This window comes from Thalassophryne amazonica, chromosome 23, assembly GCF_902500255.1.
Source record: "Thalassophryne amazonica chromosome 23, fThaAma1.1, whole genome shotgun sequence".
Classification (NCBI taxonomy): Eukaryota; Metazoa; Chordata; class Actinopteri; order Batrachoidiformes; family Batrachoididae; genus Thalassophryne; species Thalassophryne amazonica.
The window spans coordinates 33,172,193-33,195,525 of record NC_047125.1 but is presented as its reverse complement, the minus strand read 5'-3'; the positions used below and the strand labels follow the sequence as shown (position 1 = coordinate 33,195,525).

Genomic DNA, 23,333 nt, shown 5'->3' with positions numbered 1-23,333 from the left:
TCATCACTTGTTATTTGACCTCATTCCTGTTGTGTGATCGGTTTTTCATAATTTACACTCTTTTAAACGTATCAACGTATGAAAATGAGCATCTTTTCTCACGTAATCGGTGAAATATGTCGGTTTTATTTTTTGTACTCGGCACCATAACAGAGCGGGGTGTGTCGGTGGTTCTAGTCCCGCGGTAGGAGCGTGTTCTGGTTAAGACTATACTTTCAGGGATCATTTCTATAGTCTCTGACTTGAGAAATGTGTTTCTAAAGTGTTCTGTCTCGCCAACTACGATGAAGAGTCCTAATACTTCTTCTTGAGCGCGAAGCGGACAGAAAGAAATGATTCATTTCATCCGCTTTCTGTCATTGATGACCGTTCATTACCTCCACTAGGGGGCGATGAGGGGAGGAGTATGGTCAGAGTGGTTACGTTGGTTGTTAAATGTTAACTTATTCAGTCTCCACATTATCATTAATGATCTTTTTTTAGCGTCGCGGTAAATTAAAATGAGATTTTATTAACTGTTTTGTTAGACGACTGTAGATTTGCATATATGATAAGAAAAATGATCACACACGTGACATGACAAAGTCATCAAATTATTCTGAGTAACTGGGATGTCATTTCTTTGGGATAATTATGAATATTTTTATTGCAAAATGGAGGAGTATGGTCCGAGTGGTTCACATCGACAGTGTGTAAAATTAATCAAAATGTGCGTTTTTCTTAAATGTGAGGTTTCATTTAGCACAGCAAATAACATATTTTTTAAAAGACTGATTTTTTTTTTTTTTTTTTTTAGGTTGTGTTTTTTTGAGGTTGTATGGTGTTTTACGCTGCGTTCAAGACGGTGGTAAAGTCGGAAAATCCATTATCCGAAAGTGTAGATTCACTTGGGCTCGGACAAATACCATCATGATATAAACACCACACCAAAATATTCAGTCATTTTGTAAACATCAAAAGAAAAAGTGCTTATAAACGATCTATAGTCTATAAATTTTTGCTTTTGTACATCTGGTCATAGTTTGGTTTTGTTTTATTCTTGTTTGTGTTCGTTATGTTGCTTTTCATTTGAATGAGAATCGAGTGTTTATGCTTGTTTGTGCTGTCCTCTGTCATATTTTTATTTACTTATTTTTCACCAAATAAACCAAAAGAAGTTAAAAAAAATCTAACTGTGGGTGAACTCAGTCACATATTCGAGCTGCATTTACAAGGGACGCATAAGTTATGAAAAATGTGTAAATGACAATATCAGTTATTGTATATGTCTTAACAAAAACTGGGAGCTTCACTCATATATAAAGAATGCAAACATATCACAGGCAAAAATAATTGATTTGTTGCATTTGAGAGGACGCCATGACTGCAGTTCTTATTACATTGAAGAGCATAAACAGAAGCTTCGAAGCAAAAAACAAACAAAAAACGATTTTACGACGGGTCGTAAACGCAACGTTGTTGTTTTTAATTACATATTATGTTGGAAAGTGAAAGCAGGAGTGAGATGTTAATATCTGTGCTAATTTCTTTTTTTTTTTTTTTTTTTTTTTTTCTGCACGTGGTTGAAGCTTGAGCTTTAAATGTGGGTGTGTCTTATTGTCTCGTCGCCCGGGGTGGGCGGGGTTTTACGCCACCTGCCAAAAGCCCGTCTCTGATGGTCTCTGCTCCGTGCGGCTCGTCGGGTAAAAACACTAACCGCTTTTGCTCTGAAGTCGTTTTTCACTTTTGGTGACTGAGTTTGAAAAACATTAGAGGGTTTACTCTTTTACCTCAGACCGAGTTCGTTCAGTTTAGAAGCTCACATGACGCAGAGAAAACGCATTCTTGAGTTTTAATCCTTTTTTTTCCCAGGCCTTTTTTTGTTGTTCAGAATTTTATTCTGTCTCAGCGCTCTTTTTTAGACAAATATGAATCTCCAATAATGTACGGTGCTTCATTCTCTAAAAATCTGGAAGACTTTGACTCCATCCGCAGCGTTCTTCTTTACAGGTGAGTCCCTTTTTATTGTATTTTTTATGTGTATTTTTATATATCACTGAACTTTGGACACAGAACACCTCTTATTTCATTTTATACTTTTACATTGTATTATATTGTACAATTTTTTTCGAATAAATTAAATACTGTCAGGCTGTGTACTTTGTCTAAATCGTTGTATTATTAATTTAAATAAGCATTTTCAGATGCCAAGTTGGAATTCTCGCAGCTTCGGCGTTGTCAGGGGCAACAGCCTTTCACCAATCGCTTCTGTTCTTTCGTGTCACGTGACACGTTCAAACCCGCCTACAACATGGCGACGGATGGTGTTCTTCGTTTTCCAAAACGTTTGGTGACTAAAAACGCATTTTTGGACAAAGCTCGGATTTAAAAGGGTTATAAGGTTAATGGCGTTCGCCCAAAGTGGCCGCAGTGCTGAAAGGAGTGTTCGTGACGAGCAGGGAGAAGAAAGTGTGGATGAAGACATCGAGTCGAGTTTCAGCGCCTCCGACTCCGAGTAAGAAAATAGTTATTTGTAATTTAATAAAAGAATAAATCGACTCCGAGTAAGAGCATGTTCTTTCGGCTGCTCGGCTTCTTCCATCTCACCCTGTCCTCTGTATCTTCCTCTGTCACACCAACCACCTGCATGTCCTCCCTCAGCACATCCATAAACCTCCTCTTTGGTCTCCCTCTTCTTCTCTTGCCTGGTGGCTTCATCCTCAGCATCCTTCTCCCTATATACCCTGGGTCCCTCCTCTGCACATGTCCAAACCATCTCAATCTCACCTCTCTGACTTTGTCTTCAAACCATCCCAACAGAGCTGTCCCTCTGATATGTTCATTCCTAATCCTGTGCATTCTCGTCACTCCCAAAGAGAATCCCAACATCTTCAGCTCTGCCTCCTGTCTTTTTGTTAGTGTCACCGTCTCTACGCTGTCCAACATAGCTGGTCTCACTACTGTCTTGTAGACTTTCTCCTTCACTCTTGCTGATATTCTTTGGTCACAAATCACTCCTGCCACATTTCTTCACACACTCCACCCTGCCTGAACTCTCTTCTTCACCTCACCTCACCACACCTACAGCCTTGGTGAAGGAATTCACCTCACCACAACACTCTCCATTACTTTGGACAGTTGACCTCAAGTATTTAAACTCACCACTTTTCTCTCTCTCATTTTCTTCATTCATCAGCGCCTCAAAATATTCCCTCCACCTTCTCAACAGACTCTCCTCACTTGTCAGTACATTACCATCTGCATCTTTTACCACCCTAATCTGCTGCACATCCAGCTCTGTCCCTTTGTCTGGCCAATTGCTACAAGTCGTTTTCCCCTTCCTTACTATTCAACTTCTTGTATAGTTCGCTAAATGCCTTTTCCTCAGCTTTTGCCACTTCGGCTTACACCACATCTCCTTGTACTGCTGTCTACTTTCTTCAGCTCTCTGACTATCCCAATTCTTTTTTGCCAACCTCTTTCACCTTTTGCTTTCCTGGACATCTTTGTTCTACCACCAAGTCTCCTTGTCTTCCTTCTGCTGTCCAGATGTCACACCCAGTACCTTCCTGTCTGTCTCCCTCACCACATCTGCAGTACTTTTCCAGTTGTCTAAAACTGCTTTCCCTCCATCCAGTGCCTTTCTCACCTTCTCACTGAATTTCACACAACAGTCTTCCTCCTTCAGCTTCCGCCATCTGATCCTTTGTTGAACTCTCACTCTCCTCTTCTTCGTTACCTCTGAAGTCATCCTACAAACCACCATCCTGTGCTGTCTAACAAAACTCTCTCCTGCCATCACCTTACAGTCTCTGTTAAATCTCCTGCAAAGAATGTAGTCCATCTGTGTGCACCTTCCTTCACTCTCATATGTCACCCTGTGCTCCTTCCTTTTCTTAAAATCGGTATTCACCACAGTCATTTACCTCCTTTTTGAAAAATCAACTACCATCTGTCCTTCCACATTCTTGTCCTTGATACCATATCTACCCATTACTTCCTCTTCACCAAAATGCTCATTGAAGTCTGCTCCTATCACCATTCTTTCATGCTTGGGCACACTCTCCACCACCATAAGAACTTAATTATCTTAAAATTTAATAAAAGAATAAACTGATTCTGAGTAAGATTAACACAATTTCTTAAAATTGAACAAAGAATAAATCAACTCTTGAAAAGAAAATAATCTTAAAATTTAATAAAGACTAAACTAGAGTCTGACCGATAGGTTGGCTGATAATATCGGCCGATATGAGCTTTTCACTGTCATATCGGTGTTGGTGTTATTTTTGCCGATCTGAAGATTTTTATTTTAATATAAACTGCAGAAGAACACTTTGGCTGTTAGAAATTGTTATGCAGATTCTGCAGTAGGGGGCAGTCCAACAGCTTTTTTTTTTTTTACAATGTTGTGAAGCATACCTGGGACCCCCATCACACCTTGGTCAAATTAGTTACAAGAGACAGAGGCAAAGCGATCAAATGACACTTATTTTCAATCAGAATGGGAGTTTTATAGCCGCAAGAGACAAATGGTCGCTATGCCCCCAGTGAGGCCAAAATAGACAAAAGTTAATTTTATGCAAATGCTAAGCAGTGCAACACGGTGACTGCCAATGTGGGAGAAGGCAGCGTGATGTGTGTTTGTTGGTTATAATTACAATTCTTTGTAATAAAGTTCATGTTTAAACTGTAAAACATTAAGCTTTAATTGCATTTATTTTTTCATAAGGATTTGATATTGAAAGGTTAGGAATTAATGTCCTTTTTCTGTCTATATCTCCATATTGGTTGAGCCCAAGAATGAACCAGCCGACTGAAGAACAAGATAATTAAGTTAATCTGTTGACACAAAGTTTTTTGTCAGAAACTACGGTTATTGACATGAAGCGGCTCCTCAGTAAACACTGAGGAAATGTAGTACTTTTGAATAGTATATTATAGGTGTAAAGCTGATAAATAAGTTTAATAGTAAAAAAATGTTTGTTTTGTGTGTATTAATCACATATGATGTCCTCAAACAAAAGGAATTGACCAGCACGCTGAACTCTTTCTTCAGATCTGTGAGGTGTCAATTCAAAAAGTTCACATCATCACTACTCACTAATAAGGTATTTTTATTGTCGGAAGGGAAGAGAACAAGAACAGTGGACGTGTTTATATTAAGTCCATTTTTTTGGTCCATTATCCAACACTTTTTTTTTTACCTTAAAGTGTCCTCTAAACAGAAGTATTATAAATATTGTATACTTCATAGACCTGAGACTGTATGAAGCTGTTTTGCATAAGAATACTTGACAGTTGGAGAGTTTCAGGTGGCCATTTACCAACTTTGCCAAAAGGGAGTGCCACAACATTTCCATCTCTCCTCTCTCATGTTGTTCAGTCTTTGGCCAATAGTTTCATTGTAGGAGGTATGACCTTAATAAATAATCATAGGCTTTTTGGTGGTGGTACTGAATTTATAGATATCACAACAAACTGCTTCACTTCAGTTTCCTCAAAGGTCTTAAAATGAGAGGCCAAGAATAATATCTAGCATACTGCATCGTTTTTTTTTTTTAGTTTTTTTTTTTTTAAGAAATACGCTGTCTTTCAGTACTTTGTCTCTTTTACATCAGTGAATTAGAACCAGAATGGTTGGATGACATCCAGAAGAATGGTGAGCTCTTCTACCTGGAGCTGAGTGAGGGTGAAGAGGAGGCTGCATTGGGGAAGGCCGCTGCCAATCAAGGCACGTCCACTAATCACGTTCGCTTTAGTGAAAAGGAGGCCGTGATCATCACAGAGCAGAAGTCGAAGCAGCAATGTCGTTCACGGGCAAGAGGAGGTACTGCTCTTAAGAAGCTGGCGAGGATCCTAAGGAGAAAGCGTTGGCCGTCCCAGCGCAGGCGAGGCATCTCTTCCTCATCATCATCGCCACCGACATCCATCCTGAAGAACCAGCCAGGTCAAAGGCAAGGGGTGACGGTCCAGCAGCAGCAGCTGAAGGAAGTGTGCGTCTACCTCAATCCTAAACGTCTCGGAAGTTCATCAGCGCCTAACTCAAAAGGCGGAGGCTTGTTGGAGGCTCTGCTGGGGGTAGTTTATCGCCCGCCTTGGTGCACAGGACAGGAACAGCCTTCAACATCCCTGCGGGAGGAGAAACTGATCGTTCACGGGTTGATTCCCAACAGCCCAGCCATCAAATCTGGCCAGATCCTGATTGGTGAGACCAGAATTCAAGTTTATATCGGTCATCATTAATTAACAAAAGAGATTAGCTTTAGTTTATGTGGTTAAATGTTTGTTTATTTTGTCAGCACTTTAACAGCTATTTTCAACTCTCTTCTCGGAGTGAATGAAGTTTTCCGGACAAACGCCTTCTGCTGTAGAAACGCTAATCCGCCTGTCTGGAAGGTGGACAAGTCTGAAAGGATTTTCTGTTATCTGGCTGATTGTTGGGCAGTTTTTGTTGGCTCACAGAGGAATGCCTCTGTGCTTGACAACAAATGACTGCCCACATGAGTATTAGTGTTCAGAAGGCTTTTATGCAGAAGGGTTACTGCCCAGTTACCCAAAGCAACTCCATTACTGAGACCACGTGCCTAATTCAGAACACAGATATTTTTCAAAATTTCACCTGTTAGTTGTTATTGGATTTGAATAACAGACTCAAATCATTGAAATGTCAAAAATATATTTGTATAATATAATTATATTTTGTCACCAGTGTTGTTCATATTAACCTGATTGAACCTGGATCAGTTTATTATTTTTTTTAATCCTGGTGTTTCTGTGTTAAAGCTGTCTGCCTGTCCAATATTTCCACTGTATTTTACAATAATATTACTTGTTTTTGTGTGTTTTCTGGTATCCTTCCCTCCATAATGACTTACTGCTGCATCTGCCGTTTGTACATTTTGGCTTCAGGTGATGTGCTCATAGCGGTAGACGATGTGGACGTGACCTCTGAGAACATTGAAAGGGTTCTGTCTTGTATTCCAGGACCAACGCAGGTTAGTGTCTGCAAATCCCAAAAGCAGATCACTGCTCAGAAAGAACTTGTATCCACTGAATGAGCTGTAGTTTTCTGTCAAGTCCAAGTTATCAGCTTGGTATTGTTGCTGTTAGTTCACCTGCCACAGAGGCTACGTTACAGCCGTGCTTGTTTGTTTGTCTTTTTAGATGGTCTCCACAAAATGTGATGCAAAAATTGATCTTTGATGTTGCGGATATTAGATCTTTTATTACACTTTCTTTGGAATCCAGGCATGCATTTTTTTGAAACTGTCTTTTATATAGTAACTTCAGTTTTTTTTTTTTTTTTTTTTTTTTAATCAGGTTGCCAAATACTAGACACAGATTTTTTTTTTTTAATTGTCACTATACATATCTCCTGATAGACTAGTAATCAAAATGAGATAAGATGCACCTTTATTGGTCCGTCATGGGGAAATTTTCAGTGTCACAGCAGCCGTGGGTAACAGAATTGTAATTGTAACAGTAAAATATGCAAATAGAAGGCAAACACAAATACCTCAGCATGGCAAATCAGGAGGGTGACAAATACATAAATATTATGTACATTGTAGTTGGGACACAAGTACAGTATATGCAGTGGGTCGGGTAATTCCATTGTGCGTACACTTAAACAGATTTAATCAAAGTATTGCACAGTTTGTTGACCCGAGATATACATGAGTAAATATATACACTTATTGGGAGTAGTACAGTCTAAGAGCAGCAGGAAGGAAGAAACTGTGGTACCTCTTCTTCAGACACTTCAGGGGACTCGGTCTGTTATGATAAGGATTTAGGTAGGTCTTTTGATGTCAATTAAATATTCATACTGTAACGTACTATAGTGTCTGAAATCCTGCTAAACGTCTATAATCATGCTGTTAATCCCAGTGCAAAATTCCATCATAGTTCAGCTTTGATAGTCTGCATTTTCTGGGTGCTTTTCTTATGTTTGAGTTGTGTACAAACCACAATATCTCAAGTAGAAACTTTATATGTCCTGTTTTGTAGTACAACCTTTATTCCACTTTGGGTTTCCGAGTCTGTATGTCAACATATACAGCAGTCAGTAGATTTCCAAAGTTTTGGCTGGTCATATGTTGCACTCTTGTACATCAAATACAGACACACAGCTCATCTGAAATATTTTGGTTCTTTTAAGATGCGAAAATGTGTCTGTAAAGCACAAGTCAGTGGTGTTTCACATTAAGAACCATCAATTACTGTGAAGTGATCTTTTGATTGGTCGCTCAAGAATCCGCCGTCCGTCTGTCCCCCAGCCGCACATTTTTACCAAACGGCAGACCATTAAAAAGTAGGAATCTGTAAATGACAGAGTGCGAGCTGTGGTGCTGGCAAACGGTGCCCGCAGACGGTACTGCAGCGCCACAGCAGCAGCTGTGTTGTGGGATTGGAAACCAGCTGATTAGAAGATGTAGTCGGAAGCTAAATTATACTGTCGGGAAGGAGTGGGGTGAAATTGTTTTTGGAAAAATACAAGGTCCCTCAGGCACCGTGGTGACTAAAAAACTGACCAGGGCTGTGTTTTTTGACACACTGATTGTTTTGTTTTTGTGCCGGTGGGTGTTTTTCTGGATGCCCGCCCCCTCCAGTGGCACACAGATAATGATTGTTATGTGTGTGTGTGTGGAACAGAAATTAATATTAAAGTCAGTTCAATGTACTCGGCACATTTTCCCCATTCATCTGTGAGCGAGTGCTAAATGACTGACATCAACCGAGCAGAATTCCAGTGAGAGCGCAGTCACGTCTGACCACATCCTTATTATTTATGAGGAGAGAAAGTGCTTCAGTTAATCCACTCAGCCACTTCGTTCACAAAGATCAGGCTTCTTTTTTTCCCCAGATTAATCAGCATGGTTATTTCGTGCATTTAGCTCACTTCTCCCATTACAGGACAAAGCGAGGGATTGGTTGAAAGCAGTTTAAAGGTCCAACACGTGGCTGAACCCAGCTCCTCTTTAATAATACCCTAAAAAAATGGCCCAAAGTGGCATGGAGCCCAGATGTAGGCGCCTGCTGGAGAGGCGGGTGGCCTGTGGTTAGTGCCGACAGGCCTCTGAGGTTTCTGGGAGTGATGGTTGGTTTAGAAAACTACAGTTTCAACATTTTTGACCAGAGTCCTTTTCTCCTCTTTCACATCTACCATCTGAATTTGGGTTGAGTGTGCTATACAGCGGTCACCTTTTTCAGAGTGCCACCCAAACATACGGAGGTGGATTTCTTCTGGAGGCATCAGAGGGCTGATGCACGCCAGAAAATGATTGTCTGTGACTGCATTTTTGATGATATGTGATAAATATTTTTCTGATCAATATATGCTTTAGATCATCCATCTAGCTTCCTGGTTGTTGAAATATACCCCCCAAAAAGGTGTTTTCATAGACCTTGACCTTTGGCCCAAACAACTCCAAAATCTAATCACCTCCAGATTTCTATCCAAGTAATATTTCCAAAAAGTTTGAAGGACTTCTGTCTTGATGTTTTTCAGTTATCTTGTCCACAAGCACACATACTCCAGTGAAAATAATACTCTGGTTCACCAGCGTGCACTGTAAAAACAAAAAACACAGAGTATGAAAATGTAAGCAGTGAGGGCCTTGTTTGTGTTGTAGTCAAGCTGATGACGGTTTAGAGGCTAAAACCTTCTAACCGGAGCTGCAGTTTCCCTTGTGGTTTGAGGTCAAACCCCCCCCCCCCCCCCCAATCCTCCACTTACTCTGCCTCCATTCCAGCTTTACCACAAAAAGTCTCAATAAGAGAAAACTGTCATTTCTAGTGAGCAGTTCCCTTCACATCACAGTTACACAGCATTATGTATCAACTTTAGGGTATGATCACATTACTTGCAGAAGTGACATGACACAGATTGTGTTTTCCAAATCAGATATTTGTTTCCATGTTGGGTTGGCCTTGTTGCATATCTAGTTGCGTGTGAGATTTTTATCTACCTCACGGTGATCTTACTGCTGTGAGAACATCAGCCTGAGCTCAGGGATGTGAACGCAGCCTTGGAAAAGATCAGAAATAAGCTCACAATGCCTGATTGTCAGTGAGCCACAACCTTAGAACCGATAGGCATTTTAAACAGGGTCATCCCTGTTTTTACGAATGGCAGTGTGAAGTACAGCAGAGTGAAAGTGAAAACAGTGGATGAATGAGGGATGATGATGATGTTGCCACTGTTTCTTTTGGCTCGGAGGGTTCTGGTTTTAATTTAGCTCAGATCTCTCCTGTTTGTTATTCTGCGGTTACATCTGGATGTCAGTGTCGGTTTCTGTCTGAAAATCCAGCTCAGCCTACTCACTTTTCAAATCTTTTTTTTTTTTCTTTCACTTTTCCCCCAAAATAGACTTGTGGTCCATGTTAAATTCACCTTTGATTTTATTCCTAAATTTTTTTAACTCTCTTTCTATGTCTCTCGTCTTCTCCTCCAGGTAAGGCTGACCTTTGAGACGCCGTCATCAATGGATGGCAGCAGTGCTGGAGAGAGTTTGGCGTTCGGCGGTGGGAACGCCAGCCCACCGGTCAGTCAGCTGGTGCGTCTGCTGTGGGGTGAGGACACGGCCGAACTCCAGATGTCCATAGGTCACATTCCTCATGTTGTCATGTACCTGTCACTCAAACTGGACTCAGCATCACCACAAGAGGAGGTCAGTTTATACATATATATATATATATATATTTAACCAACTCCAGGTGGAGCATTTCACCAAAGGAATGGGGTGAGACGGTATTAGTACCATAATTTATACTGAATTTGTTGTCTTTCTGATGCCTGATTCGTTTGTTTTTTTTGTTTGTTTGTTTTTTTCCACCTCTGTTTGAGGTGCGGTTCCATCCAGAGATGGGTGTGGTGTCTGTTTCTGTAACCCTCCTGTCCTGTGCACCGGCAACATTTCCTGTATATTTGTTTTGTAAAGTGTGTCTGTAGCATGGCTCAAGCAGAGGATCACCCCTTTGAGTCTGGTCTGCTTGAGGTTTCTTCCTCAAATCATCAGAGGGAGTTTTTTTCTTACCACTGTCACATATTCTTGCTCTGGGGGTTGGTAAGGTTAGACCTTACTTGTGTGAAGCGCCTTATGGCAACTTTGTTGTGATTTGGTGCTATATAAATTAAATAAATTGAAAATAGTACCCTGCATTCACAGGAGGTATGTTCTGGGAATTAAGGTGCACAAAATCTCAAACCAGAGCTGTACAAATCTCCAACATGATTCAGAACTACTGGACCTCGCTGGACGCCTTCCAGTGGTCTGCTGCTGCTAACAAGAAACAGAACAGATAGAAAAGCTGGAGAAGAAGACATCTGCCTCCAGTGCAACTTGTGTCAACAAACCATCCATCATTCTAACACTGCAAACGCCGTTGTTCCAGAGGAGGAGCTGAAAGTGGACCTTTGTCTGACCTGAAGCAGCACTCGAGCTCCTCCAACACTGCCACGGCCACAAATCGAATATTTCCTGTTTTAATTGGATCCATGCGCACGTCGTCATTTTTATGCATTAGGTTCAGGGTTCAGTGAAGCTGTGACTCCACTTTATTTTTATGGTTCGACTTCGTGGCCGTGTAACTCTTTGACCCATAATGCATTGCAGGGCTGCAGTACAGGATATCTGGGGTCACATCAGCGCTGATAAACTCTCTTAAACTTTTTTTTTAAAGTTTGTTGAATATAGTGTTGCAGAAATCTGAGAACGGCATTTTAGATTTTTGTTGTTGGCGTTGCACAGAGGAATTGTTGTATTGTGTTTGTTGATTAAAATTGATGTTTAGCCGACTGTGTTTGGTTTTCAACCCCAGATGAATATCTTCCTTTGGCCTCTGTTTGTGTCTTTGTTCTGGTTGCCGGGGCTATAGGGGCCCACTTACTCAAAGTTTGGGTCCCCTCACTCGCTGCCACGTCCTCTGTTCAGCTCAGCAGCTTTCCAAAAATCCTCCAGACTTGGCAGCATGTGGGGAGGAATACTAATATCACAAAGCCTCTCTTTCTTTGTTTCTAATGGCATGGTCGCAGTACTCCTGCTGTAAATCAACGCTGCAAAACAAATTCACACACGTGCAATAAGAGGCACTTTGCAACATGCACATGAAGATTTTTAGTTGTTTAATTTGTGCCATGATGGAACTGTTAATTTGTGTTTCTGCTGCTGGTGTCCATCTTCACAAAGCATATTAAGCAGATACCCAAAACACACTGTTGTGGGTCCACAGGAGGAGATCTTGTACCAGTACCCAGTGTCCCAAGCATCCAGCCAGCTGAAAGGTGTGAGGGGGATCTTCCTGACTTTGTGCGACATGCTGGAGAATGTTACAGGGGGTCAGATCATCAGGTAGGTGAAGGTGTCGCCTGGTGTGTGTGTTTCTGCAGGGTTAGGTTATAATTATAATCACAAAGTCAGACCAGACGTTCAGTAATTCCTCCTGTCATTTTCTGGACTTTCCTTCTCATAGTTCATCTCTCCTGCTGGGGAAACATCTGGTTCATGTGGGCTACTGGAAGGAAAAAGGGAACCTGTTGGTCATCGGGCTGCCTGCACATAGGTGGACACACACACACACACACACACACACACACTGTCTGACACTCTTATGGTTCCACAGCATTTTATTTGAATACAGTGGTCCCTCGCTATAACGCTATTCACCTTTCGCTGCCTCGCAGTTTCACAGATTTTTTAGTGCAATTTTGTATGCTTTTTTTTTAACAGCACATTCTGTTCTGCATCCTTATCAGGCAGGCCAGTCGCGGCACCGGTCGGCATCACCGCAATTGCTCTCACTGCCTCCGATGCGCTTACTGAGTCTGCGGGCTCGGTAAACGCCGCAGCGGGCCACTCACACCGCCCTCCTGTCTGCTGTGCGGAGCTCCGCCAAATCTGGCAACAGGACCAGAGACTACGCTTGCTGTTTTGATGCGGATGTTGACCGCAGCCGCAGAGCTCCGTGGCCACCGAGAGAAGACTTGGATTCTTTGCGAGTCCCGCATCTGTACCTCCTGAGGCAGTGAGCAAAGGGAGAGTTCTGCGTGTCTGTTTATAATCTTCTCGCACAGAAGAAAAAAAACAGTGTTTACACAGGAGAGAAAAGTGAGAAGATGTTAATGCCTGTTTGAGAAAAGTGTATAAAGTGTGTAGTGAGGGGTTTTACAGCCTTAAAACATCTATAATAATTGCAAAAAACAGAGCTGACAACTTCACGGATTTCACTTATCGCGGGTTATTTTTAGAACGTGATAAACGAGAGACCACTGTATATCCACCTGCAGCGACGGGACGATGAAGATATCTGAAAACTGTTTTCCTCTGATTTTGACTTTTGTGGTCTTGTGTCTGGTTAAACATCTTTTTAAAGTGTTGGTGTTGTTTGTGAATTCTGACCCCGGACTTGTGGCTTCCTTGAGGACTCAGCTGAAGTCTCAGACTATGGTCTGCGCTAAATCTGGCCAGACTTCAAGATCAGAAATTTGCACACAGTCTGGCTGGACAACAATCAGGCTGTACGGTTGTGAGACTTGGACTCTAACCAGTGACCTCAGGAGACAACTGGATGTCTTTGGTACCTGGTCTGTTCAGAGGATTTTTGGGTCCTGCTGGAATGACTTTGTGTAGAAAAAGTGGTTACTTAGGGAGACTCAGATGAGGAGATCACTGACGTGAGGGCACATCGAGTACCACATTTCCTCCATGTTGTGCGTTTCTTTGGATGTGATCCAGCACACAGGTGCCTCAGTGTTGAGGACCCGAGAGACTGGAGAAGGTCAAACACATGCCCATATTTCCACCTGCCCAGACACACGCCCACGTTTCCACCTGCCCAGACACACGCCCACGTTTCCACCTGCCCAGACACACGCCCACATTTCACTTGACTGCAGCAGATGGCTCATTACTTTAGTGATGTGGGGATGGACCAGTTCTCTGCTTGCGTGTTTGCCATCCAGAGCCCAAAGCAGTTCTGTGGTGTTGTGGATGTGACGAAGTGTGGCACCAGCACATGCTGACTTGGAGTGCTGTTGTAGTTCCAACTTTTCAAAGCGCGAGTAGAGGGAAGTGGTTTGATCCGGAGGAACTATAGTCCTGTACTCGTGAACGAGGGACTGATCTGAACAGGAAACTGGTGCTTTTCCGCCAGTTTTTCAAGTAGCAGCAACCTTTTTGTCCCCACTTTGTAAGTAGTGGGTAGTTTTTAACACAGGCACTGAATTCTGAGTACCTCTGGGCTTGTAGGTACTAGTCCAGCTGGTAGTTATAGTTCTCGTTTACCCTGCTCGCTCTATGAATTTGGTGTGCTAATACTTGTCCAATCAGTGCCATTTGGTGTTGGAAGTTCTACCTTTGTGGTAGGGACTAAAATGTCCATGGAAATGCATGTGTCCTCTTCAGATTGGGCAGAAGCTATTGAGTGTGGTACTAATGCCAGAGCATTTCAGGTCTGTGCACATTTAAAAAAAAAAGCCAAAATGGTCATAAAATAAGAAGTTTGGCATTAGTTCAAAGAGTCCACACACCGCCGTCGACTGAAAACCTCCAAAAATGATTAAAAACAAACCTCCGCTTTGGCTTCTTCTCCTTTTCACTCATAAAACAGTTGTTGCAGAGTCACATTATTCACTGTTTCTATCTTGGCAACCGTGACAGTCTGACCATTCACATGACAAATAATCTCGTCTGTGCTGAGATGGTTGTTGAGGGACGTCCACGTTTAGAGCTGCTGGTGCTGAAGTTTGTCCAGGTGTGTTTGACATTTCTCCGTTCCTCTTTAGGGTTCCTTTGCTCTTTCTGCAGACGGTTGTGGGAAACGTGGTCCGGACACTAAAAGTGATGTACGGCTCTTTGGACAGGTTCGTAGTTTTCCTGTGCGCCTGCTGAGAGACTGAAGCTGGCCTACAGTTACAAACTCAAGCAGAACTGCACTTTTTAAAAATAATGTATATTCATTCCTCTCTATGTCAAATATCTTTTTTTTTTTTCTTTTTAAAAATGTCCCGTCATTAATCTCTAGTGTCAGTTGCTGTGCAGCCTTTTGATTTATGCTCTTCATTGCCTCCCCCTCAGTGCGTTTTGTAAGGTGGACCACACTCCCAGGTTGGACCATTTCTTCTGCCTGTTCTTCCAGCAGCTAATCCAGCCATCCCGTTTGAGGGTTGGCGTCTCAGCCCCGCCCTCAGAGGTCTCAGGAACTCTTTTTCTCGACGGCCTGCCGGCGGTCCGATGGCTTACGCTACCTCCTGAAATCAAGGTGGGTTCCGCAGTGTGGGGCTGGGACCATCACATTCCTCCACCAGGCCCCCAAAACCCTGAGCTTAACAACATCAAGCAGTGATTCGGGGCAAGGGTTAATGGACCATTTTCAAGTTGTGCCACCATCTTGAAACTGAGACTTCCGGTTAGGGATCCTCTCGCTTGCGTTTGACATCATTAGAAACAACACCTTGTTATGACGCCTCATGGAGCGGCTGACCGATCGGATGTTATGACGCCTGACGGAGCGGTTGACCGATCGGATGTTATGACGCTTCACGGAGCGGCTGACCGATCGAAGCTGGACACTGGTCTCAAATCAATTTAAGCTCAGATTTCTTGTTTCTTTTTGGCTTTGGTGTCGTTCGTTCGTGTCATGTGTCCGGGGCTTTACATTCGTTGCCAGGAAAGTTCAACAACCAAAATACCAACATTCTGGGTGCAATGAACATGTTTTCACTATTATTTGATTTCTTTGTGCGACTGGCATTGTTTTTCAAGCATTCAGAAGGCTGTTCCTGACTCCACACAACTCCAAACACCGATGAGAAAGTTTCTTGACAGTTCTTGTTGTTTAGGGAAACCGCGTTAACGCGAAAGAGTTGTGACGTCATCACACATGCATGTACGTGCTGCTCTTGCGGCCACTTGAAAATCCCTGATTGCCATTACTGTGGCAGTGCTGCTCTCTAGTGTTCATTAGTAACGACATGTTTGACAGATTTTTAGTTAAAAATGGAAACTTCATGTTGCTTAGATATAAATGTAATTATTAAATAAGATGGATGTAACAAATATAAAGTGTATAAGTGCCTTTTCTCTGGTTTAAGTTTATTTTTTCTGTACCCACAGATGGAGGTGGACACGGTTCTCTCTGATTTTGAGTCCTCTGATTTTGGAGAAATGGTGAGACTTGATGGAAGAATTTAAGCACACTGTGTAAAATGTAATATCTCCCTCTATTTTTAATTTTATCCTGCTTAGTAGGGGTAGAGTTAGATTTTCCTCAAACTGAACTTCGGTCCTTGTTCTGTTTCTGTTTTTCTTTGTTGTTGCCCAGTCAGAGGACTTTTTCGGCCTGAGGCGTCTGTATGTGATTCTTGGCTCCTGCCTCTTCTACAAGGTAACTGTCAAAATAAAAGCACACACTCTCAACAACACAATGACACAACACAAAAACACCTGTTTTCATTATTGATTTAATCTCACTAATTTTTGCATTTATTTGCTTGTTTAGTCAGTCTACAAAATGACTCAAACTAATTTAAAAGATGCAGGTTTTTTTAAATTTTACACCTTACAGCTTTTACACTTATGTACTAAAGATTTCACCACACCTCGTCCTCTCAGTCCTACCTGATTGCCAACCATCTGCCTAAAGACCACCTCCTGGATATCTGCCTGTACGTGCAGCACTACTGCCTGTTGCCCTTGGCAACAGAGCAGCGGGTGGGTCAGCTGGTCATCTGGAGAGAGGTGTTTCCACAGCAACGTGCTCACAGCAGCAGCTCGAAGCCAGGCTACAGCCCGCACGCTGCACGCCACTTCCTCCTCATCGTGGGGCTGGTAAGGACACCAGTCAACTCTGACAACAACAGTAATTTATTTATGTAGCACTTTCAAGCAACAGAAGTCAAGATCACAGCAATAAAATGACAACATTTAAATAAGTTTTGCTGGTTCATCATATAGATGATGCATTCCCTTGGGGGTGTGTGTGTGTGTGCGCGCGTGCCCTCAGAGGCATTTCATGCAGTGTGTGCTGTTGGAAGCCGGCGGCTGCGCCTCTCCTGCTATGGGCTCTCCAGGACCTGACTGCGTCTACGTGGATCAGGTGACACATTTAAAGAAGACATGAGTTTTATTCAGGTCCGTGTAGAGCTGCAGTCTTTGTGTGTGTCGTGACGGTAGGTGAAGGCCACCCTTCTGCAGCTGGAGGTCTTGGAGGCAGGTATTGAGGAACGCCTCAGTGCTCCACCTGCTCCCTGCCTGTCCTGTGCAGACTGGTTCCTCCCCGCTGCCCGAGACCGCTTGGACAGCCTCGCTTATGCCTCCCCCGTCCTCAGCAAACTAGCCGGTGCTGTGAAAGGCTCCTCCACGGCATCCAGAGGTCGCAGCCTGTTCGGAGACAAGACCCGCATGTCCAGCCCTCAGAGGAGCCTGTCAGACAGTGGCAGCGAGGGTCAGAGCCAGGATCCAGGACCGGGACCTGCTGTGCCACCAGGCCTCAGTTTACACTCCAGCCCAGACTCAGCCAAGAAGCTTGCAGCGCAACGGGACTCTCTGGGATCTGGAGGCTCTGATGGCAGCTTCTTCAAGGTGAAACTCTGCTGTAAAATTAAACATATGGGTGTGAAAGAGGTTTCTGCAAAAGAACTCTTTAAAAAAACCCTCCAAATATTTACATTTTTAATTTCTGACACACACCCTGATGTGTGTCTGCCACTTCATGACATCATTATCATACTTACACTTGATCATCCTTCTTGTTTCTGGAGTTACTGAGGAAAAATGTTGTATTTGTTTTGTTGTTTTTGTCACATGACTGTAATATAGTGACATCATCATGACATCATTACAGATCATCATAAGGCAGTCTGCTGACTGATACACTTCAGACTGTCCTTCTAGCTTTCTGGTTAGAATTTGTTGCAGGGTTTTTTTGTTTTTGTTTTTTTTTTTAGTCCATAAAACCAGTATCATCAAGATTCAAGCACTGTCCAATGATTTTCTGAAAGAAAGAAAGAAAAAAAATTCAGAGAATTTTTCTAGAATTTGATACAAACCGTCCTTGAGGCTCTGATTGAATCACTGTGGACCTGCACAACGGTCAACAGTACATTCAAATGACTTAATACCACATTACCCATATTTGGTCAACATTACTCTTTGTCCAAAGCTCTTTAGGGTTTCTTGACCCATTTAATATTATTGCCATTTGATGTTATGATGCCACATATAGAACAGCAGGTGGCGTTGTTTGCTTAATCATTCTGCTGGCTTTGTTTCAAAAGTGATTTCAGATAATTCAGTGACATCATATTGATTTCATGTTATCGTGCAGAATGAATGAAATGGTTCATACACACACACAGATTCCGTTAGTCTTGCTCTCCTCTCTGGGGGTTTCCACTAAAAAATGTTCCTGATTTTGTGTTTATTAGTGTTTTTATATTTTTTATCATCAGACCCCCAGGATGAAGCACCCCAACCCGTTCTACCTGGGCACCCTGAAGAAGACTCTGACTGAGAGGGAGACGGAGGACATGTACAACACTCTGAAGTGAGCGTTCACTCGTCCACTCAGTCTGACTTTGTCTTCTGCTGTGATTTCACGGCTGTGTGTGTGTGTGCCGCTTGTTGCAGGCTGAGCTCGGGCACTGAGAACACACTGTTCCACTACGTGCTGATGGAAAGCATGCAGGGAATCTTCATTGCTCCGACTCACAGAGAGGTGGCACAGCTCAGCGGCTCCATTCACCCGCAGCTCATCCGCAACTTCCACCACTGCTGCCTGTCCATACGCGCCGCCTTCCAGCAGAGCCTGCCATCCCGGGTGAGCCGCCCCAACACAACCAGCAAACCCAAGTCCCGTTCCAGCTCAGGATCTGTTCATCTGTTCAGCTTTTGATACTGTTGACCATAAAATTTTATTACAGAGATTAGAGCATGCCATAGGTATTAAAGGCACCGCGCTGCAGTGGTTTGAATCATATTTATCTAATAGATTACAATTTGTTCATGTAAATGGGGAGTCTTCTTCACGGACTAAGGTTAATTATGGAGTTCCACAAGGTTCTGTGCTAGGACCAGTTTTATTCACTTTATACATGCTTCCCTTAGGCAGTATTATTAGACAGCATTGCTTAAATTTTCATTGTTACGCAGATGATACCCAGCTTTATCTATCCATGAAGCCAGAGGACACACACCAATTAGTTAAACTGCAGGAATGTCTTTCAGACATAAAGACATGGATGACTTCTAATTTCCTGCTTTTAAACTCAGATAAAACTGAAGTTATTGTACTTGGCCCCACAAATCTTAGAAACATGGTGTCTAACCAGATCCTTACTCTGGATGGCATTACCCTGACCTCCAGTAATACAACCCCTGGCAAAAATTATGGAATCACCGGCCTCGGAGGATGTTCATTCAGTTGTTTAATTTTGTAGAAAAAAAGCAGATCACAGACATGAGACAAAACTAAAGTCATTTCAAATGGCAACTTTCTGGCTTTAAGAAACACTATAAGAAATCAAGAAAAAAAGATTGTGGCAGTCAGTAACGGTTACTTTTTTAGACCAAGCATAGGAAAAAAATATGGACTCACTCAATTCTGAGGAATAAATTATGGAATCACCCTGTAAATTTTCATCCCCAAAACTAACACCTGCATCAAATCACATCTGCTTGTTAGTCTGCATCTAAAAAGGAGTGATCACACCTTGGAGAGCTGTTGCACCAAGTGGACTGACATGAATCATGGCTCCAACACGAGAGATGTCAGTTGAAACAAAGGAGAGGATTATCAAACTCTTAAAAGATGGTAAATCATCACGCAATGTTGCAAAAGACGTTGGTTGTTCACAGTCAGCTGTGTCTAAACTCTGGACCAAATACAAACAACATGGGAAGGTTGTTAAAGGCAAACATACTGGTAGACCAAGGAAGACATAAAAGCGTCAAGACAGAAAACTTAAAGCAATATGTCTCAAAAATCTAAAATGCACAACAAAACAATTGAGGAACGAATGGGAGGAAACTGGAGTCAACGTCTGTGACCGAACTGTAAGAAACCGCCTAAAGGAAATGGGATTTACATACAGAAAAGCTAAACGAAAGCCATCATTAACACCTAAACAGAAAAAAACAAGGTTACAATGGGCTAAGGAAAAGCAATCGTGGACTGTGGATGACTGGATGAAAGTCATATTCAGTGATGAATCTCGAATCTGCATTGGGCAAGGTGATGATGCTGGAACTTTTGTTTGGTGCCGTTCCAATGAGATTTATAAAGATGACTGCCTGAAGACAACATGTAAATTTCCACAGTCATTGATGATATGGGGCTGCATGTCATGTAAAGGCACTGGGGAGATGGCTGTCATTACATCATCAATAAATGCACAAGTTTACGTTGATATTTTGGACACTTTTCTGATGTTTAAGGATGATGAAATCATTTTTCAAGAAGATAATGCATCTTGCCATAGAGCAAAAACTGTGAAAACATTCCTTGCAAAAAGACACATAGGGTCAATTTCATGACATAGGGTTAATGTCAATGAGCAGATGTGATTTGATGCAGGTGTTAGTTTTGGGGATGGAAATTTACAGGGTGATTCCATAATTTATTCCTCAGAATTGAGTGAGTCCATATTTTTTCCTCTGCTTGGTCTAAAAAAGTAACCGTTACTGACTGCCACAATCTTTTTTTCTTGATTTCTTATAGTGTTTCTTAAAGCCAGAAAGTTGCCATTTGAAATGACTTTAGTTTTGTGTCATGTCTGTGATCTGCTTTTTTTCTACAAAATTAAACAGAATGAACATCCTCCGAGGCCGGTGATTCCATAATTTTTGCCAGGGGTTGTACTGTGAGAAATCTTGGAGTCATTTTTGATCAGGATATGTCCTTCAATGCACATATTAAGCAAATATGTAGGACTGCTTTTTTGCATTTGCACAATATCTCTAAAATTAGAAAGGTCTTGTCTAAGAGATGCTGAAAAACTAATTCATGCATTTATTTCCTCTAGGCTGGACTATTGTAATTCATTATTATCAGGTTGTCCTAAAAGTTCCCTGAAAAGCCTTCAGTTAATTCAAAATGCTGCAGCTAGAGTACTAACAGGGACTAGAAGGAGAGAGCATATTTCACCCATATTGGCCTCTCTTCATTGGCTCCCTGTTAATTCCAGAATAGAATTTAAAATTATTCTTCTTACTTATAAGGTTTTGAATAATCAGGTCCCATCTTATCTTAGGGACCTCATAGTACCATATCACCCCAATAGAGCACTTCACTCTCAGACTGCAGGCTTACTTGTAGTTCCTAGGGTTTGTAAGAGTAGAATGGGAGGCAGAGCCTTCAGCTTTCAGGCTCCTCTCCTCTGGAACCAGCTCCCAATTCGGATTAGGGAGACAGACACCCTCTCTACTTTTAAGCTTAAGCTTAAAACTTTCCTTTTTGCTAAAGCTTATAGTTAGGGTTGGATCAGGTGACCCTGAACCATCCCTTAGTTATGCTGCTATAGACTTAGACTGCTGGGGGGTTCCCATGATGCACTGAGTGTTTCTTTTTATTCACCTCTTTTTGCTCTGTATGCACCACTCTGCATTTAATCATTAGTGATTGATCTCTGCTCTCTTCCACAGTATGTCTTTTTCCTGATTCTCTCCCCTCAGCCCCAACCAGTCCCAGCAGAAGACTGCCCCTCCCTGAGTCTGGTTCTGCTGGAGGTTTCTTCCTGTTAAAAGGGAGTTTTTCCTTCCCACTGTCACCAAGTGCTTGCTCATAGGGGGTCGTTTTGACCGTTGGGGTTTTTCTGTAATTATTGTATGGCTTTTGCCTTACAATATAAAGCGCCTTGGGGCAACTGTTTGTTGTGATTTGGCACTATATAAATTAAATTCATTTGATCTGTGCCTCAGATTTTCAGAATTAGACTTTAAACTTCTTGAAATCTGCTGCTTTTGTTTTGGGCAGGCCCGGCGAGCTGCAGACAGAACACAGGGCGGGTGGGGTTTGGGTCCAGTTAAAGAACATGGCGTTTTGTTCCAGTGTAAACCTGAGAACTGGACCGACCAGAAGAAACCTGCTCCCACAATGACCTATTGGGTCATCGGGTAGGTCCACCTTCCCTTTGAGATTTTTTTTTTCGTTCACTCACATTAAAAGGGGCCACCGAAAACCTGAGTGGCACCCCTGACTTCAGATTTACTGAACAAATTGACGTGTTTGTGTGATCACAGCAGTGGGTGACAAAAATAGTGATTGGTAACACTAAGTAGTTTTAAACCCAGCCATCTGTAATGACCATTCGCACGTGGTGTCACATGTTGCATCTCAGTTTAGACTTCACAATCACTTATGGACATTATTTTAACAATGTCACCACAAGAATCCGCATACAACTTACCAGATAACACAATAATTAGTCAGTTGTAAAATATTAAACATTTGGTTTAAGAACTGAGTCAGCTGATATATTTTAATAGTCTGTGGAATAATTACTGCTCACTATCAGAAATAAACACAAATTTGTATTTATGATTTATGTCTGACTGGTGTTAGTAAGTCAGATAAAATGTACTAGTCATCTAGACTCATGCATGTAACACTGCCACACGTTTTTCCGACTGTCTGGCTTCACATCTCAAATGTTTGTACCCAAGGCTCAGTGTGCACATACGTACATTTTGCTCTGTTTTTAGAAATCATAATGTGTGCGTTAAAATTGTGCACATCTTGTAGGTCTCATTTTGTCCATACGCAAAAGTTACAAATTTTGACTAGTCTTTTGATTAGTTTGAAAATACAGTGGAAGCTGTTTGTGTAAAACTGGTTTCTGTCTTTCAGCCGAATGCTGCTGGAACCGGTTCCTCAGGAGTTCTATGTTTGTTTCCATGACTCAGTGGCCGAGGTTCCCGTTGAGATGGCTTTCAGGCTTTCCTTCAGTTTGGCTCTGTGACTCATCTTCCTCTTTAAGTGAGGTGGATGCTCAAAAGTATGAAAAGACTCAAACCCTCAGGGAAAAGAAAGACAAACATCAGAGGAGACATTTGATGCCGTTGTCTGTTTTTATGAGAAAGTTTGAATTTACCGACGTGCCTCCTTTCTGCAGGTCGACAACAGCTCCGCTGCTCTTCTTTTGAAACATGTTTTATAAAGACCTCAGTATGTCAGTGACCTCAGATATATTAGTTTGAGTAATAAAAAGATGCAATTTCACATTAACATAGGAATGAACTCTGTTCATTTAAATTAAATTGTACAGTTTTATGTGGACACTTTGTGATAAAGCTTCATCTTTTTACATTTGTCTAAAGAAAAAAGTTTGCTCGTCACTTATAAATGTTTTTGAA

General features: G+C 42.0%; 1 protein-coding gene and 1 non-coding gene across 3 annotated transcripts; both read left to right on the top strand.

Moving 5' to 3' along the window:
* Nucleotides 1–203: 203 nt before the first annotated feature.
* On the top strand, nt 204–420 carry LOC117505519. The gene has a single exon (XR_004559103.1). It is a non-coding gene; the product is annotated as a small nucleolar RNA U3 (small nucleolar RNA).
* A 1,286-nt stretch (nt 421–1,706) lies between these two features.
* intu (inturned planar cell polarity protein) lies at nt 1,707–23,291 on the top strand. 2 transcript variants are annotated; one of them, XM_034164102.1, is made up of 17 exons: nt 1,707–1,989; nt 5,601–6,187; nt 6,892–6,977; nt 10,440–10,655; nt 12,217–12,335; nt 12,457–12,546; nt 14,768–14,845; nt 15,060–15,243; nt 16,098–16,151; nt 16,306–16,368; nt 16,596–16,811; nt 16,987–17,079; nt 17,157–17,564; nt 18,434–18,528; nt 18,612–18,801; nt 21,955–22,094; nt 22,828–23,291. In XM_034164102.1, exons 1-17 carry the CDS (start codon nt 1,922–1,924, stop codon nt 22,937–22,939), a joined length of 2,799 nt encoding a protein of 932 aa, XP_034019993.1. In that variant the 5' UTR covers nt 1,707–1,921; the 3' UTR covers nt 22,940–23,291. The 2 variants fall into 2 exon arrangements, with proteins under 2 accessions (XP_034019993.1, XP_034019992.1); XM_034164101.1 differs by lacking the exon at nt 1,707–1,989 and adding an exon at nt 2,168–2,494.
* Nucleotides 23,292–23,333: the final 42 nt, after the last annotated feature.